The 19,768-nt window shown below is 41.1% G+C and overlaps 1 protein-coding gene across 1 annotated transcript; it reads left to right on the forward strand.

Moving 5' to 3' along the window:
- Positions 1 to 2,125: 2,125 nt before the first annotated feature.
- On the forward strand, positions 2,126 to 19,768 carry LAPTM4A (lysosomal protein transmembrane 4 alpha). The gene is made up of 7 exons (XM_080814004.1): positions 2,126 to 2,402; positions 10,657 to 10,777; positions 14,802 to 14,878; positions 14,984 to 15,106; positions 17,490 to 17,585; positions 18,103 to 18,201; positions 19,157 to 19,768. The coding sequence occupies exons 1-7, from the start codon at positions 2,292 to 2,294 to the stop codon at positions 19,229 to 19,231; spliced, it is 702 nt and encodes a 233-aa protein (XP_080670130.1). The 5' UTR covers positions 2,126 to 2,291; the 3' UTR covers positions 19,232 to 19,768.

Here is a 19,768-nt window from a genome sequence, read left to right on the forward strand (position 1 = left end):
TATCCCATTAGTACGGATATACTACATCTTATTTGTCCATTCCTTGATTAATGGACACTTGGATTGTTCATTTTTTTCCTATATAAGTAATGCCATTACGCACATTCGCGATGAGGTTTTGTGTGCACTTGGGTCTCTTTATGTGTGTAGGAGTGGAATTGCTGATCTTACAGCACCTCTATGTTTAACTTTTTGAAAAACTGTCAAAACTTTTTCACAACAGTGCACCATTTTACATTCTTTTTTTTTCAAAGATTTTATTTATTTATTTGACAGACAGAGATCACAAGTAGGCAGAGAGGCAGGCAGAGAGAGAGGAGGAAGCAGGCTCCCTGCTGAGCAGAGAGCCGACGTGGGCCTCGATCCCAGGACCCTGAGATCATGATCTGAGCTGAAGGCAGACGCTTTAACCCACTGAGCCACCCAGGCACCCCACCATTTTACATTCTTACCAGCAATGTATGCCTTATAGAGTTATTGCTGAAAGGATGAAATGATTAAAAATAAAGTGATTGGATCCCAGCATGGAACATAGTGAAGGCTATGTAATTTTTTGAGGGGAGTGTTACTGTAGTCCAAAGTGGAGAAATGTCATAATTCATCATGAGTTAAATTGCTTCCACCCCCCAACTCCATCCTTCTGGGTAGCCTGACTTAACTCTGGCCTTCCAGATAGTTTGGAAGTATTACCCAAACTAGGATAATTGTCTGTGGACAATTCTTTCAATGTTGCAGAAGTAAACAAAGGCTCTGCTTTTTTAGAATTTACATTCTAGTGGTGAAATAATCAACAAATTAACATGTAACTTCAAGCAGTGTTCACTGAAGCCATGTCAGTGCAATAACCTTTACTCTGAATCCAGTGTGGTCTCCATCTAAAAATATACTTGACAGGGGGCACTGGGTGGCTCAGTGGGTTAAGCCTCTGCCTTCAGCTCAGGTCATGATCTCAGGGTCCTGGGATTGGGCCCCTCATCGGGTTCTCTGCTCAGTGGGGAGCCTCCTTCCCCCCTCTCTCTGCCTTCTTGTGATCTCTGTCAAATAAAAGGTGAAACCTCAAGTCTCATAAACAAAATGAACACGTGTCAAAGTTACGTGCTCACTTAATGAGGAAACCAGTATCATATCAGAACCAATTTAAAGAAGAATTTAAAGTACTCATATCGTTAAATTGCGAGCGGAAGATGAATTTGCAAATAGATGCAAAATGACTTTCTGCAAAGAGCGGTAAGATTCAATGTCAATTCCAACGGTTCTGGAGTATTTCCCGTGGCTATTAGCTACCTACCACAGAGCTGTACAGAGTTCTACAAAGAGAGATGGACAGCCCACATAGAATCAGGATACCCAGAAAGGTGTGTCAGACTTTTTTCACTGAAGTCACCCAGTAACCTTTTGGTCCATTTTAATGTGCTTCACAATTTTTCCCAGTAAAACTCATTCTTACCGGTATAAACCCAGCAACTAAGCAGTTCTTTCACTTTATTTTGCTTTTATTTTCCTCAATCCTCTTGCCTCCTTGTTGCCTGAGTTAGGTGGTATTTCTTTGCCCCCACCAAGAAGCCTTCAAAGTGAGGGAGTCGTGGAAAGCTAAACCTAACTCCTCCGACAAGCCCCCAGCCTCCACTCCCGCGGTGAGGAAGGCCCCGAGCGCGGATTAGCCCCGCCCCTTTCCTACTGGCACCGCCCCCAGCCAGCCAAATAATCGAGCTGCGCGTAAAGGTCACGTGAGCGGTCTCGGTCCCGTGACGCCTGCGAGGCAGTACGTGGCGGAGACATCACTCAAAAAAGTCGTTCGTGCCCGTTCCTACCACCAACCCTTCTCGTCTTTGCCTCTACCAATTAAATGTCTCTCTTCTTGCCGCTCTCGTCCTAGGGATGGTAAACTACCAGGTTACCCCGAACCTTTCTAGGCCTTCGAGCCAGCCCCTGCCCTCACATAAGAGGCGGGCATCGTTTAGCCCTGAGGCGAGTCGCGCTTCTGATTGGGCGTGACGTTTTGTCAATCTCCAAGTTTTTCCAATCAGGGGCCGAGTTCACCCCGCTTTCCTCTCTTCCATTGGCCTGCGTGCGAGGAAGGTGGAGGAAGAGGGGTAAACCGAGGTCGCGCGAGAGCGCCGCTCGGCACTCAGTGCGCAGGTGCGAAGGAGCTGGCTAGGGCCCGGGCCGGGGGCGGGCTTGAAGACGCGTCGTTTGGTTTTGGAAACTGTGGCACAGCTATCTGGGTTCGACCTCTGAGCGGAGAGCGTTTGTCAGGGGCCCATCCGAGAACGAAGCTTGTGAGATTCCCGATGGTGTCCATGACTTTCAAACGGAGCCGCAGCGACCGGTTCTACAGCACCCGGTGCTGCGGCTGTTGCCATGTCCGCACCGGGACGATCATCCTGGGGACCTGGTACATGGTAAGGGCGGGAGGAGCTGGAGGGTTGGGGCTCAGGGGAATGCGCATGAGCGGGAGGTGGGGGAGCCAGGTCTGAAAGGAAGGGAGTGTTCATCGGGAGGGGTGGGACTGAAAACGGGGTGTTGGGTGGGGCGAGAAGGCATAAGGGAGTCTCTTTTTAGGGTGCTGTAACTTTGAGAGAAGGGACTGTGGCCAGGAATCGGAGTGGGAGTGGGTAGGAATGGGGAGATTGTTCCTTGGCTCCAATTAGAGGAGAAAATCGGAGTGGGGAGAAGCAGAGGCGCTGTGGGCGGGCGGGGGCGGGGGAGGGGATGGAGAGCAGGGGGTAGGTGGGAGGGATGAGGGTACTGGAATTTGGTGGGGAGTTCTGGAAACTACCTGATTTCGGTCCTTTTTGTACTGGTCACGGGATCAGAACACTCTTCCACCTATGCTCCCTGGAATTTTTTTTTTTCCCGTACCAAGCAATTAGGAATGGACCTTGAGAAGTGCAGCCTGGTTTCGACGTTGTCTTGCCTGGGAGGAAATCGAAAGATCCAGCTGTAACGCAGTTGTCTGTGCTTCCTGGACTTTACTTGTTCCAGGGTGTTTGTGATGTAGGCAGAAAGGCCTGTGTTGTAAATCTGGAGATTCTCATGGAGGCAGTGCCTTTTGCCAGGATTTACGCTCGATCTGCCTTTTCCTGGTGCAACCTACCTCCTGCCCATTAGACGCTTTTTATTCCGTTTTTTAAGAGACCTTTATTGAATGAAGCCATCTCTATTCTGGCCACATATACTAGCATTTCCTGGGTTCCAAGATCAATGTAATTCTGTGTCATGACCAAATTGACAGTGTTACTGGTTGTACTTTTGTGATTTATTACCACCATCTCCAGTTTCCTTACACGTTGAAGCTAATTTATGACTGGTGGGATAGCTTTAGGCTATAAGGATTTCACTGAAGCTTTGACAAACTTCTCATATTGTTGACTTCACTGTCTCTTTCACAGTGACTTTGCTGTTTTTGTGGGGTTTTTTTGCTGTTTTGTTTTGGCATGAAGGATTGTGTCATTAATGGTACTGTGTGGTTTCTGTTAACTTCTGTGAACTAGAAAAAAACAAAAAAGGAAAGGCTTTATCACATTCATTTTGCGTTTCTTTGTTATCATTACTTCCGTACCCAGTGCCTTGAAATCATTGCCATTTGAACAAACATCTGATGAGAATAATCTTAGGCAGATACTGTTTCCTGGCTGATCCCCAGGGGACTACTTCCGACCAGGGGATTATTTCTGACCACTTTGTTTTGTTTTACAGTTTTGCTTTATTGGTGTACATTAAAAACAACAGAACTTGAATGTATAGGCTTATTTGCTTGTTTCTAAGTTTATTTTAATAGCTCTTAGTTTATATTAATATCTTTAATATTCAGAAACATCATCTTATTGGTATAATTGTATCAGATTTCTCCTCAAAAATTCCCTTTTGTTTTATATTTTAACTGATTTGTAATATTGGACATTAATCAGTTAATGGCAGTAACAGTATTGCATTTCTGACTTCGGTTTCTCTCTTCTCCATTTTGCTCAGGATCTGGGTCTTCAGTTTCTTTTGTTAGTCCTTAGTTTTGCCTTCCATTCCCTTAATGAATCATTCAAATCTTGAGGGTCCTCAGCCCTCTTCCTCAACCATGCCTCCCTCATCTCTAGAAGATGACGTCCCTCCTACTGAACTGAGAAATTGTGTCCACCAGCTGGGACTCTTGCCTGCAAACCTAATCTTCCTGTTTCTTTCAGATCCTTCTCTCCATTCACAGAACAAAGGATTTCTAACTCCTCCTCAAGAAGGAAATAACCACTATCCCAATTTCAACCATCTGAATATAATTGGCTGTATTTCTTTCCAGTCTTTTCTAGGCAGATTTTTTTTTTCTTAATGCTGTGGGCTCAGCTCATAAAAATGAAAGGAATAGCAGGAAAAAATACGAGTTATATACAGCAAAACCCAAAATGCAGGGAGAAAAACTTTAGTAAGGGCATTTATTCTCCACTGGAGGCACTTGATGTGAAAATGTTTTACATCTCTCCCTTTTTCCCTGCTGTACTTTTCACAATTTTAGTAGGAGGCCGTTCTTCTGTTGCATAGAGTTCGGGGTTAGCAGAACATTGTAAGCTTCTAAAGTCAATCTGTCCCTATAGAAGGGATTTTTTGATATTTGCAGTGTAAAAGTCTTTAGTGGACATATAAAAAGAATAAGTTACAGGGATCATTTGTTATCTTTTATATTTCTGTTAACCTGCCACACAAAGGATCACAAATGTTTCTTGTGTTGTAAATATTTGCTGTTAAGATATGGTATTACAGAGATTTTTGGAGCACATACACAAAAATGAAACTTAGGAGAAGGTGATCAGTAACATCAGATTCTAATTGGATGAAGGACTGGGAAAAAGCCATTGATGTTGCTGGTAACTTTCAAAAGCGAGGTTTCAGTACCACAGCAGTATAAAAAAAACACAATTTCTGTTGATTGGGAAGGCATGTAACCTTTCAGAGAACAAGACCACCTACACAAAAGTAGTATAATACCTCTAAACAAAGAGGACTTGTCCAAACAGTGTATTTTGTTGCTGGAAGCTTCTTTATAAGACAGAAGTAATAAGAGCTTGAGTGAGATAGAATGCCACTTCCCTCCTCCATTACCTTGTCAAGGATCCTCGCTTCCTCAGTTTCAGGTGGGAGGATATTTATGATCCTCTTTTTTTTTTTTTTAAAGATTTTTTAAATTTATTTGACACAGAGGGAGAGAGAGAGATAGAGATAGATCACAAGTAGCCAGAGAGAGAGGGGAAGAAGGCTTCCCGAGGAGCAGAGAGCCTGATGTGGGACTCAATCCCAGGACCCTGAGATCATGACCTGAGCTGAAGGCAGAGGCTTAAACCATTGAGCCACCCAGGGGCCCCTATGATCCTCTTTAGATTGCCTCTGTGCTGTTTGAAACCTGGGATGAAGGGGGCAACCCTCCCTCCTGCTGGGCCCAAGACTGTTGTATCAGTGAAGGTATCTGATACAGTGTCATTGCTTTCCGGCAGCTGATCCAGTGTTAAGGCCATTCTAACACTGAACACTGTGAACTAAAATATTCTGTGATATTAAATAGTGCAGCCAGTTTTATGCACCAGAGAGGTACCAGCCTGGAAGTGTTAGCTTTGGCATTTTAGATTGGAAAGAAGCATAATCCCTGGTTAAGGAATACAAAATTTCAGAATGAACTCTAGTGTAAATTCTGGCTTTCCTCACTTTATTTTCTCTTTTGTTCAGCCAGATGATTTCAGGCAAGTTTGTTATGTAGTATAAGTTCAGATGTTCATTGAGTAATTGAAAGTAGGCTTATAAGTGGGCTGTAGGACTGTCCTCCTTGGTTGATGTTGTGTTACAAGAATACATTGTGAACATTTGTAATAATTTTAGGTCTTGAAAAGACTTAATACATGGCTATTTTTTCATGAATCAGACATAGTCTGAAGTTTATAGCTGGGAGAGAAGTGAAGACAGCTCTTCTCAAGCTCTCTTCCTTTCCTGCTCTTGTTCCTGTTACTTTAAATAAGAGTAAAGCCTGTTTATATTTCGAAGTTAGTATTTTTCCTCAAACACACTTTTTTGTGCCTCAGTACTTTCCCATGTACTGTCTCTCCTCCCTCTCCCCCCCAAGTCATTTTTTAAATTATTATTATTATTTTTTAAAGATTTTATTTGAGAGAATGAGAGAGAGAGGGAGAGAGCGAGCATGAGAAGGGGGATGGTCAGAGGGAGAAGCAGACTCTCTGCTGAGCAGGGAGCCCCCTGCTGGACTTGATCCCGGAACTCCAGTATCATGACCTGAGCCAAAGGCAGTTGCTTAACCAACTGAGCCACCCAGGTGCCCTCCCCCTCAAGTCACTTTTTAAAAAAATTTTATTAAAGAACATGGCACATATAAAGAATAGTGAGATAGTATTAACGTCTCCCATTTCCTCATCACCTAACTGTGACTACTAACAACACTTTGCCAATTCTGTTTAATTTTTTAGTGGTTAGCTCAGATATTTTGTTGAAGCTTTTCTTGTTTCCCAGGTAGAGAGATTGGATTTCCTCACTGTATACCTGGAAAAGTTTTACATACCACTTGTATGTGCTTATTAAATAGTACTTATTACACAATTACTAATGATTATCTTTTTATTTCCCCCCCCCCCAAGATGTTCTCCTTGAGGGAAAAGGACGATAGATCTTACTCTATAAAATGTGTATAGTAGCTAGCTTGTTAATTAGAACATGTGAAGTATTCATTAGACTTTTGTAAGATTGTCTCCTCCCCAGAGTAGTAGGAATAACTCATTTGAAACTGCACGTACCAATAAACAACAGAAGGTTTGTATGTGTGTGAAACATTTAACAATTTTTAGAGATCGCCTTTTTGATCTTTATCTGCTGAAAATCCTTCATTGACTAGCAGTAAAGATTCTTCCTGCCTGTGAGACCCTTATCGGGATGCCCTGAAGCACGTACGTTGTTTTAATTATAGTCTCAGCAGATACTGGGCTGTGGCAAAACATACCATGGGAACTTAAAGAATAATGATTTAAAACAAAAACCAGCTCCTGGAGAATCTTCTGGGATGGGTGTGGCAGTGAGATGAGAAAGCTAAGAGGAATTCCTTTCTGGAGGCGGAGTACTTTATGGGTCTGATAACTGTTCCTTTGTAACAAGTAAAATCTACACATCTGGTTTTTGTAATTGTTTGTTTACTTATACAAGGTGTATGGAAGATTTGCAAAAATAATGCAAACCAGTTAATTTGACCCAGTTAATTTACAGGACTGCTTCCACATTGAATGGTATGTCCATAGCCCATGCCATTGACGTATTTGCTGTGTTCTGTATCTCCGTATTATGAGGTTTAGAAGTTAATCATTATTTTAATTACATTGTTGTTTTCTTTCCTGAATAAATAAAAGGGAAAAAATATCAACTGGGAATAAAGATTCTGAAGTTGTACGAAATGCTATTTTCAGAGAAATCTTTTATCAGAAATTTTACATTGTAAGACCGTAAAATTGATTTTTTGAAAAACGCTCTGTGGAACTTAGAAATATCGACTGTAATCAAAAGTAGATAGCACAGGGCCTAAATACGAGCACAGGATGGGTGCTCAGTTTCAGATCACAAGGAGGATTTTCCAGGTTAATGCTTTAAAATGTAAGTTGAAGTTCTAATGATTATAGTGATCTAATGGAATATAATTAACACAGTGAAGATTCAATTTGTGTGAGCTTATAAAGAAGTAACAGTGCAGTTTATTTTATCATTTCTTGGTCTTTTCGATTAGATTAGATTAGATTCGATTAGATTCTGTGATTTTTGTTTCAATACTCAGGGTTGTGACAGTGAAATGAAGTTTGAATTGTCACTAATACTACAAGAAGATAATAGTGGATGAATCTGTGGCTTATCCGTGTAAGAGAAAATAGATTTTGTAAGTCCTACATGCAGTAAAAGTATTTAGGAGTTTAATTTTCCTTTCCTAAATATTTTATTTATGGAATTTATTTATATTTAGGAAGGGAAAATTAAACTGCTAAATATTTTTGGTTGTGTTATTTCCTTCATTTAGTCATTGAGTTTGTGTTTTTCTTGAAATGAGAATTTTTTTTTCTGTACTGTGCAGAGCTTAACTATGACTATATTATTGTTAGCACAGAATAATTTGCTGAATTGATTTCATACTGATTTTCATATACAGAACCTATAAGGTTTCAGTAGATACATCTAATTGCTCAGTAATTAATTCACCTAGTTGGATGAACAACTCCTATTCAAACACCACATGGTAGCCAAAACCCATTGCAATGAAAATGGAAAAAATTAGACTTCAACGAGGGAGCCTCCTTGCAGGTATGATTGTCCTTGGTTAAGACCTTTCAGGGAGTTAAAGGATAAAGTACCTTGCTCTTGAGCATTTACTGAACATAATTTATTTGGACAATAAAGTATGAACATTTTATAACTTTAGATAATAGTTTCTTTTGGAGAGACCTCAAAACAGGAGTTGCTTAGGAAAATGGGTATAAGTGATCATGCGGTGCTTGGAAGCAGGTTGTCTTAAAAAGAACCAGGTTTGTATCCTAGCTCTGTCCTCTACTGTCTCAGTGAGTTTATCACAAGTTATTTCACTTGCTGAAACTTTGTTTCCTTACTTGCAAATGGGCTCTAGTAGTGGTTGTGAAGAATGAGTGAAGTGATACATGTGACTATGCCTGCTGTATAGTATATCCTCAGTAAATGTCAGTTGATTCTGAATTCAATATTGTGACATTGTGTAGATCTCCTAATCTTATTGAATGATAGAAATTGGGTGACTTGTCTTAGAGAATGTAAAGTGCCTTCAACTGAGAAGCTGTTATTTCCCATTCAGGACAACAGGAGAGAGCTGCATAACAGAGTTTGTTTAAAGTACTGTTGATGATAAGGCTCTAATGTTCTTAAAAGTATCATATTCAGATTTCACAAAGGGCAGAGGATGGGTTCTGTGGACTTTGAGACAGGGAAGCCTAACTCTGGTCCGAGGTGGTTTTCTGTATTGAACCATGAACAGGACTGTTTTTGAGCACCTCAGGGACAGGGTGCCTCCTGGGATACTGCAGGGATTGATTCACTAACCTCTAGAGGCATAAATAATTTCTTCTTTAAATAGAGTTAGAACCTTGGTAGATTGGGAAAACTCACCAGATACTATGGTGGAATTTCAGCAAGAAGCTTGACAAAGACTCAAGATGTTTCTCTGAAAGTGGTAAAGAATTTTATTCAGAGATTGCTAGTTAATGCGAAGAGGACAACCTCTGGACCCCTCCTGTGCTTGGCCCTCTTCTCTCTTACTAGTGACTGAGATGGAGATACTGATACATGCTGATCAGATTTTCAAATGCTGGAAGCTAAGAGAGATAGGAAATCTGTAGGGTGTCCAAATCTAGGTCCAGAACATCTTGACAGGCGAGAATACAGTACAGTGGAATCCACTGCAAATGTATCAGGGCTTATGCTTGGGCTTCTGAATCTACCTGTACAGATTCCAGTGGTAGCATAGCAGGATCAAGTGTGAAAAAGAATTAAGGGTTTGGAGAGTTACTCTCTGACGTTCAAAAAATTGATGGAGCCAGTGAGATTGCAGGCTGTGCTAGTTGAAATTTGTTAACTTCAGCTCTAGTAACTGAGATCTCGTGCTCTGACCAGCTGATCTTACCTCATTTTCGTGGTATGTCCAACAAACTGGCGCATGTGTACAGAGGAGAGCAGAAAGGAGGTAGTGAGGTAGCTGAACAGTGCTTAAACCATTAGAGAAATGCTTGAAATACCTGAATGTTTATTCTAGCAAAGATTGTTTGGAGTCCTGCGTCAGCTCCCCTTAAATGTTAGGGGAGTACTTCCTGAAAAAGGGGAGCGTGTTGTTTCAGAGGGTAGAATTAAGGCCAGTAGATGAAAGTGAAAATGACCTAGTTAAAATCTTGGAAAGGTTTTTAAGCATTTGAGTCAGGCCTAAGAGGAAATTAAATAGTTTTCAGTGGTTAGATAGGACGTAGTGTAGAGGAGTGTCAGGGTTATCTGATGGATCACTGTTTACTTAACTGATGGGTATTAAATTTATCTGATGGATAAGGATGTTGGATGAACTGTAGTTTCTTCCAGCCTGAAAATTCTGAGACTGATGTGTGAATAAATACATGACTCTGAATATGAACAGTTTGTAATGATTCCTTTTAAATGTTTGCCATTTTTTTTTGTTTTGCTATTTATTAATACAGGTTCAGTCAAGACATTTATCCTCTGAAACATTAAGTTTATACTTTAAGATACTCATTTTTAGAGTGGTATTGCATATTTTATCTGTAGGTAGTCTACTATTTTTCCTTTTTTTAATTTAAAGGTTTTATTCATTCATTTGAGAGAGAGAGACTGAGAGAGCACAAGCAGGGGGGAGAGGCAGAGGGAGAGGGAGAAGCAGACTCCCCACTGAGCTGGGAGCCTGATGTGGGGCTGGGATCCCAGGATATGGAGATCATAGCCTGAGCCAAAGGCAGATGCTTAGCCATTTGAGCCACCCAGGCACTCCAGTCTGCTACTATTTTCTGTCTTTGTTACTGCAGGTAGAACAGTTTAAACAAGGGAAGACATCTAAAGATTGTGGTGAAGACTGTTCCCTGATTAATAATATAATTGATAATATCTTATCTTTCACAGGTGATAAACCTATTGATGGCAATTTTGCTGACTGTGGAAGTAACTCATCCAAACTCAATGCCAGCTGTCAACATTCAGTATGAAGTCATTGGCAATTACTATTCATCTGAGAGAATGGCTGGTACGTTTTTAGTTGAAAACATCTCCTGCTAATTACATACACACACAAAATTAGTTAGAGGATTGATTAAATTGTATTTAAGTTATTCTGCTTGCTGAGACATAAAAGTATTTTTGTGGGTTTTTCAAAGATACTCAGTGAGAATTATAATTGAGCTCTTCTGGCCAGAAAATGTTACGGACTACTAGAAGATTTTTTGAGAAATATACACTGTATACCTTGATTCTTCTCAGTGCTGTGGAGGTAAGAAGAAATTACAAAAAGACTTGTAAGCCTTTAAGGTCAGCTGGCAAGTGTAGTAGAGAATGGGAGCAAAAAGGCTTACAGGAAAATAGGAAATACGAATTATTGGAAAATTTGCTGATTATCTTTTGCTCACAATTCTAAATAATATTTCAATCATTTGGATGAAGGAAGATAATGTTAAAGTTAAAAATAGAAGATGTTCATGGAAATTACCTTTTTCAACCTGTTTATTCTGTGATAGCATTTTCATTGTTTATCTTTCTCTGAAATACATATGCAGAAAAATTCTAGTTAAGATTTTATATTGGGTGCCTGGGTGGCTCAGTCCGTTACGCGTCTGCCCTGAGCTTGGGGTGTGATCCCAGGGTCCTGGGATCTGCCTTTGACTTCCTGCTCAGCGGGGAGTCTGCTTCTTCCTCTGCTCTTCCCCCTTGCTCATGATCTCACTCTGTCTCTCTGAAATAATAAAAAATAAAAAAGATTTCATATAATAAATATTAGAAATTTAATATTTGAACAGAAAATTTTGCCTCAAGCTTTTCAGTGCAAAGTTTTTGCATGTTTAAAATTTCACTTCAGAAAGATGTTCTGAGTACTCATGTTTATAATGTTACAGGATCCAAGTTATATTTTTAGGTTTATTGGTTTTTATTATAAATTCTTGATTTTCATTACATTTGTGATCTTCTCTGATAAACGTATCAAGTTGTTTTTAAAACAAATTTGGTTGTTAATTCACTCACTGTCCAAAGGGCTAACTGCTGTTTCTAGGATTCAGGTAGAGTTTTGTGGCCGTCTATTGACATTGTAGTATGAAAACACTAACATTTGTTTACACTGTGTTTAAATGCTATTTTAATGAGTCTACTGATCGTCTATTCAGATATATAATCCTTTACTTATGTTGTCAAATGTGATAAAAGAGGTACTAAGTACTTATTAGAAACATCCTTCCTGGCATTTGTTTTTTCTTCCTGAGTTAGTCTGTTCCTATTTAAAAACCAAAATAACTGGGGAACCTGGGAGGCTCAGTGGGTTGGGCCTCTGCCTTTGGCTTAGGTCATGATCTTGGGGTCCTGGGATTGAGCTTCACATCGGCCTCTGTTCAGTGGGGAGCCTGCTTCCCCTCTGTCTCTGTCTGTCTCTCTGCCTACTTGTGATCTCTCTCTCCCTGTCAAAGAAATAAATAAAATCTTAAAAAAAAAGAAACAAACCGGAGTGCCTGGGTGGCTCAGTGGGTTAAAGCCTCTGCCTTTGGCTCAGGTCGTGATCTCAGGGTCCTGGGATAGAGCCCCGCATCGGGCTCTCTGCTCAGCACGGAGCCTCTCTCCCCATCTCTTTGCCTGCCTCTCTGCCTACTTGTATCTCTCTCTGTCAAATAAATAAATAAAATCTTTAAAAAACCCAAAATAACAATAATGTATAAAATGTTAGTTTTTTATGGCTGTTATTTTGTACTTTAGGCCGTAAAATTATGCACAACCTGCTGATGTCAGCATTTTTTCCAGCATGTAGTGTCAGCATGTGTTTCTCTTAAAATCAAGGTGTAGAAAAAAATTCATGACTATTGACATTCTTGTAGGTCTGTACATCCGGCCGCCTTGGCTTGAGCTGCCGGGATGGAGTCACAGGTTTCCTGCATGTTGTGTGAGTGCTGTGCCTGCTCTAGAGAGAATCAGATATATTTGTTATCGTACTTGTGTTGATTACGGTTCTGCCAAAGCTTCTATTCTTGACAATATAAAAATGCGTAGTACTTGGTCATACCGTAGTTTGTGTCTCTTTGGAAGTGGAAAGTTGACTTTCCCATGACCCAGTGTTATAATGGCAAGTTAAGTTCTGATCATTGGCCTGCCAGCTGATTTTATTTTTATTTTTATTTGAGAGAGAGACAGTGAGAGGGAGGTCAGAGGGAGCAGCAGTCTGCCCGTGGAGCTGGGAGCCCAATGCAGGGCTTGATCCTAGGACTCCGGGATCATGACCTGAGCTGAAGGCAGTTGCTTAACCAACTGAGCCACCCAGGAGCCCCTATTTTTATTTTTAAGATGATTTTTTTGGGAGTGAGAGAGAGAGCATGCACAAGCTGAGAGAGGGGCAGAGGGAGAAGGAGAAGCAGACTCTCTGCCGAGCAGGGAGCCAATGCAGAGCTTTATCCCAGGACCCTGAGATCATACCTGATCCAAAGGCTGACACTTAACCTCCTGAGCCACCCAGACGCCCTGACCTGCTGGCTGATTTTAAATAAAAAAGGTTTATGGTTAGTTATTATTTTTTTTTTTAAAGATTATTTATTTATTTATTTGACAGAGATCACAAGTAGGCAGAGAGGCAGGCAGAGAGAGAGGAGGAAGCAGGCTCCCTGCCGTGCAGAGAGCCCGATGCGGGGCTCGATCCCAGGACCCTGGGATCATGACCTGAGCCAAAGGCAGAGGCTTTAACCCACTGAGCCCCCCAGGCGCCCCAACGGTTAGTTATTTTTAATCAGCTTAATAGAATATGGGATGAAATGCTTCTGCAACATATGCAGTCTGTTTTTCAGATAAGAATTTAACTTCATATTCACATTGTTAATGGGTGAACACTTGGGGGCCCCCTGGAGGAGCTTCTTAAATATGGTGGTGGCTGGAAACTTGAGGTTCATATCTGGGTATTTAGCCCTCATATTTTGTTTGCTTTATTGAGCAGAGTGTCTCTTGTTCTCGGTATCTTACATGTATTTTTCACCTGTCATCCCATTTCTCCCCTATTCTGCTATAGGGCATGTGGAGGATATTCTGTATCCTCTAGAAAAATTTGAAGAGGGCTGTTCTTATCTAATTTAGTGCCAGGTATCGATGATGCTTGTACTGCTGCCAAGTGACAAGATGATCTATGACAGTTATCTAATAGTGGGAATATTCAGCAATTATTCAGTTATCCATCATTATTAGCACCCTTCTGGTTCTTAATCTCTATCCAGAGTCAAAGAATTAACTTTAGATCTGTGCTAAGAAACTCAAGTTGAGTGTGACTTAGTATTGTTGAGCTTACTCTGGTGGTTTGTGAGGCAGTTAATGAACTTGGGTAATGCAGAGGAAGCAGACAACTTGGGAGGGAGGTGGGGAACAAAGAAAAGGCCTGTAGAGTAGTGGAGAAATCATGAGGAGGAAATGAGAAGCAGCGAGTTCACATGTTGGGATGGGGGAGAGGAGGTTAATGGAGAACCTTGAATTTCTGATTGTGCATTTTCTTTGAGGCCAGAGGTGGCAAGTGTAATGCTCTGTATTTAATACATGTGTGTCTTCCAAGCAAGTACCAACCTTTTCCTCCTGTGGAACTCTGCTTAGCTCACAAGACCCAGCTTGTGTCATTTCTTTGTATTTTTCTTCTGGTTCCCCAGGGAAAGCTAATTGTTTCTGTTGTAGCACTTGCCACTTTGGATTTTAATTCTCAGTTTGCACACCTTCAGACTCTTAGACCCTGGCCAGAGATCTGTCTCCTTAGCTGAGTGGTTGATGATAAGAGTCAGTGAGTTATAGCCAATTTAATAAACAAGAAAAACAAAGTCATGAATTCTTCAAGCGTCATTACTTAATGCCGAGACAGATTTTTTTCTTAACACGCCTTGGTCTTAGATATTTTCATATCTAATGATATCATATCTAATGATATCTAATGATATCATATCATTTCATAGCTAATTTTTTAAGCTAACTTTAAAATGTTATTTTGTCATGAAGAGTCTTGTTCTTTTTGTTATGTAAGTAGCTTAATTAGATTTTTGTTTCTGTTTTCTTAGATAATGCCTGTGTTCTTTTTGCCGTCTCTGTTCTTATGTTTATAATCAGTTCAATGCTGGTATATGGAGCAATTTCTGTAAGTATCCTATATTTTTGGCTTCTAGAGTTTGACCTTTACTGAGTAATACTTAATATTTCATATTTGTGTTGTGATGTTGTGGTTGTTATCTTTTGTCTTCAGTATCAAGTGGGTTGGCTGATTCCATTCTTCTGTTACCGGCTTTTTGACTTCGTTCTCAGTTGCCTGGTTGCTATCAGTTCTCTCACTTACTTGCCAAGAATCAAGGAGTATCTGGATCAATTAGTAAGTGTATATGCTAGTCAAGTGTTTTTTCTTTATTTTAAGTAAAATACTTAAATAGAAATTTTGAGTCCACTTTATGTGCTATTCTTATTTTAATTACCCTACTTTTAAAAACTGTTTTAAAATAATTACTTCTACTCTTAATTACCGTGTTGAAACCAGTAAGGTACAGGTAGAATATCCTCTTACTATACCATTTGGATATTCCAGGATTAAAAGTCTCTAAAGATGGATGTCATGGAGTCTAAGGAGTAGTTCAACTTTTGTTTTGAGTATACTGGTATCATAATTTGACTCTAGAGGTTTCTCACTCTGTTCAGAAGTGGAGCAGTCCCATGAACTCCTTAGTAAGCTGAAGTGTCGTGAATGTTTTCTCAGACCCCCCAGATAATCTTCTCAGTCTTCTCTGATATCCGAGGGCACACCTTGCTAACAGAGGCACAGAATAAATTGAGGTAAAGCACAGATGCCCACCGACACAGTTCACCGCTCCGGTGGCTGGATGCTGAGATGCTGAGCTGCCTGGAGTCCAGATAAATGAAAGTTCATTTCAGAAGTGCTGTGTTGTAGGAATTTTCTCCCTGCTTCCAGATTTCCTGCCTAGTCCATCTTGCATACCACCAAATTTATCATTCATTCATTCCAAAAACATCTGGTGGTTGCTTCTTAACGTACGAGGCACTTTGCTGCGTACTTGGGATACATCAGTAGAACTAGTGAAGGAATTGGAAAATTGACAGTTACTGCATTAAAACGGTGGTAAAAGGCTGTGAAGGAGAAGTGTGAGCTGCGTGAATGGGTGTCACAGGGTGTCAGACGTGGGCTGCGAAGCCAGACTTGAATTGCACTCATGAGTCTGAGTAGGAATGAAGACAGGGAAGATACGGAAGCAGATGTTCCAGGTCACAGAGACCCCTCGAGGTGGGAAGGAACATTCTGTGTGTAGTCAGCAGACTATAAGGTGACCATGGTGGCTGGCACATAGATTAAGAGGGGAAGCAAAGCAGCATGCGATGAGTGGGAGAGAAGCAGCTGGGGACGGGGCCTAGTGTCCTGGTTGGCTGTGGTCAGAAGGTTCCTCATTCTAGATCTCTCTTGCCATGTCTGGCTAAAAAATTGCAAACCACCTGAATGAAAGCCGTAGCATTCCCCCATGAGCTGGTCCCATTCAGTTTTTGTCTCTTTATGAATGAAGGCTTAAAGAAGAGTTTTGTCCCAAGGAGACACTTAGCTAGGGTTTGGAGTTGGTGTGTGGGTACTTTCTTATTTTGGGGGGCCTTTGGGATTTTTGCATGCTGCTTTTTTGTAAAAATTATTTGGGCCTTTGTGTTGACATTTCCATTAAAAAATGTGTTTTCAAAAATTAGATGAACTTTAAAGGAGAACATAGAATGAATTTTTTTTTACTATTCCTTTTACAGACCCCAATGGTTTCTCCCTCTGTTATAGTCATTTGGTCTCTCAGACTGGCAAGTTCCTTCTCTGTTGGCCAGCTTGTAAATTCTTAATTATTATTTCATAATGTCCTTCTGAAACCCAGCTCACTGACTTGTACACAATAAATGCTAAGTAAATATTTGAGTAAATGAAGCTGACCCTTCACAGTAGAATGTATTATGTCTGCAGTGAATCACAGAAGTCTGCGTGCTTTTATAACCGGGGGCCTTCTTTTTGCCCCTTTCTGATGAGTATTGAGACTGATGATTGGCTTTTAGAAAAATTAATTTCCCGAGGTAGGATTAAATGACCCATGAAACTTAGATTAAGTCTTAGCACCTCCTGACCTGGTGACTCAGGGACTAATCTGTAGTTGTATACAGGAGATAGTATGTTTCCAAAGGCCAGAAACATGTAGAATAGTGGGAAGTAAAGAGAAGATGAGCTCAGTTTGGACAGATGTGTGTGACATTTCAGTGGCGTGCATTAATGATGACGAGGCTTAAAGGTACCATGAGTTAAGTTCTGTTTGTAAGTTTTTATTGGAAATCAGTTCTGACTTTGGTGCCTTTTCTTTGTATTTTTAGATGCTCTCTAGACTCTGATGAAGTGCAAGTTGTGTGTATGTGTTTAAACTTCATGGTTTAGAGTAGTTTTAGGTTAACAGCGAAACTGAATGGAAAGTGCCCACCTCCCACTCCCTCACTGTCCACATCCTAAACTGTAGTGGTCCATCTGTCACAAGTGATGGGCCTGCACAGACACGTCATCATCACTCAGAGCTCATAGCTTACTCGAGGGTTTACTTGTGCTTTATGTTGTGTAGGTTTGGGCAAGTGTGTAGTGACGTAAAGTAGTCACTGTGGTATCAGACAATAGTTTCACTGCCCTAAAAATCCTCTCCACTCGCTTGTTCAGCTCTCCTCTCCCCGGCTTTGTTTTATAGCCTGATTTTCCCTACAAAGATGACCTCCTGGCATTGGACTCCAGCTGCCTTCTCTTCATTGTTCTTGTGTTCTTCGCCTTATTCATCATTTTTAAGGTGAGTTGCTGACAAAATGTTTGGGCAGCCAGTTAGACTGTGACACTGTCTAAACCTCTTTGTTGCCTTTTTTCCTTAGAGTTCATGGGGGATGGTGTTTATTCTGACATAGTAGTAAAGGTAGCATCTGGGGGATGTCCTCCCTTTTGTTTCCAGAGAGTGTTTGGAAATGCCAGGATCCTTCCTAGTGTAAGGAACATCATGTTTTTCATGATTTGATTGAAAATCCATTAAAATTCCAAAGGTTCAGAGACAGAATTTCTTTTGCAGCCCAGTGGTTACCAGACCTGATTTAAAACCCCAGTTCTGGTTTCTCTAGAAAATGCTACCAGTGAAACTTGTGATATTTAAATGTGAGCAGGTTGGGAAAAGGCCTCGCCTGTGCTAGGTTCAGATGGATGTCTGTTCCCTTCTCCACGGAGCACGAGTGGGGGAAAGCATACGTCAGCTTATTAACTTTAGAGCAGGTGGTCTGTTGAGTTTCTAGCAGATGGAAATTTTGTTTGCATTCTTTCAGGCATATCTAATCAACTGCGTTTGGAACTGCTACAAGTATATCAACAACAGAAACCTGCCAGAGATCGCCGTGTACCCTGCCTTTGAAGCACCTCCGCAGGTGAGTGACCTGTTAGTATAGTCCGTCTTCAGTAGCCATTATTGATGATTCTCAGAGCCTAGATCTTGACTTCCTCTTCAGTGCCATAGGCATGGTTTCGGTCATGGAGAGCTTTCATCTGCGGGACTGAGCATTTCCCTTTGCAAACCCGGGTGCGTGGGTGAGAGGCCCCCTGTGCTGCTCATTCCGCTTCAGTCCTCGGAGTCTCCCGGAGGGTTGCGTTTTGCAGGGGAGATCAGACAGGAGGCAGCCCTGTGAGCCATGCCAGGCTCGTGGCTTCTGGAACTTCTGAGGATGGGGTACCGTCGTCTGCAGCTTGTGTTGCTTTCAGAAAACATCCCCACGGTTGGAAGGGGAAGCTGGTTTTTCTGTGGGGAGATGAATATCATGGGTTCCATGAGTCGGTGGGGAGGCCTGCTTCTAGGGGCTCTTTAGTTGCTGCTGTATTAGCTCTTCCTGGTTTTCAACATGTAGACTGTATGTGGCACGTGTAGGGCCAGCCTGTCACACCTGGGGTCACTTGGCTGGAATGTCCCTCCTACAAAGCTGTGGCCTTTACCCTGGAAGAAGTGGTAGAAGCACCTGATCCAGATTATGGTTCTGATGAAGTCCAGGATCCAGCATCTTACCGGAGGCTTCCTTTCCTGTAGTTTCGAAGCCCCCGAGGCACTGGTACTTTGTCAGTCACGCTGTGGTGCCAAAGGACCCTGCCTTTCCTGTCACGGTGTCCTGGTAGCCTCAGGGTCTGTTCAGAAGCAAAATTCTGCCTCTCTCCCCTCCATCCCTCTGTCTTTAGCGGTCTTGGATCAGACAGCTCACCTCCAGTTATCAGTCCTCTCTATGCTCAGGAACTTTTTTAGCTCACAAATTCTTCAGCTAAAATCTGAAAGCTGAATTATTCCAGGTAGGATTGTAAAGGTGCTTTAAGTCCAATATAATTTTTTTCTCTCTTCAGTATGTTTTGCCAACCTATGAAATGGCCGTGAAGATGCCTGAGAAAGAGCCACCGCCTCCTTACATACCTGCCTGAAGAAATTCTGCCTTTGTCAATAAACCCTGTACCAGCTTTTTGTCTTGTTTATTTTACAGAATGCTCTTCAAACTTGTTTGATATAAATTACATTTTCCTTTGTTTAAGCATTTATTTTCAAACACTAACAAGCCTTTTGGACATCTATTCAGTCTTTTTTTTGTTGTTGTTAAGTCTATACATTTTAATAGTTTTTGGAGACAATCTAGGTTAAGCAAGAGCAAAGTGCCATTGTTTGCCTTTAATGGGGGGGGTGGGGAAGGGGTATTCTCTACACATTTTCTTTTTTAACTTTGCACTTTCTCTATATAATAGTTTGCATTTTGGATATTTGCTGCCCTGGATACTTTCAGGAAGAATGACTTAAATATTCAGGGTGAATGAGTTGGATATAAGATCTGAAGTTCTCAGCTATGAAAACAGGAACAATACATAACATTTTAACTTTTGACTGTGGAAGATGACGGTTGCATGTTTCTAATTTGTATGTGTTTTCCATCTTTGTGATAAGATGCTTTAATAAATCTCTTAAATATT

This window comes from Martes martes, assembly GCF_963455335.1.
Source record: "Martes martes genome assembly, chromosome: 9".
Taxonomy (NCBI): Eukaryota; Metazoa; Chordata; class Mammalia; order Carnivora; family Mustelidae; genus Martes; species Martes martes.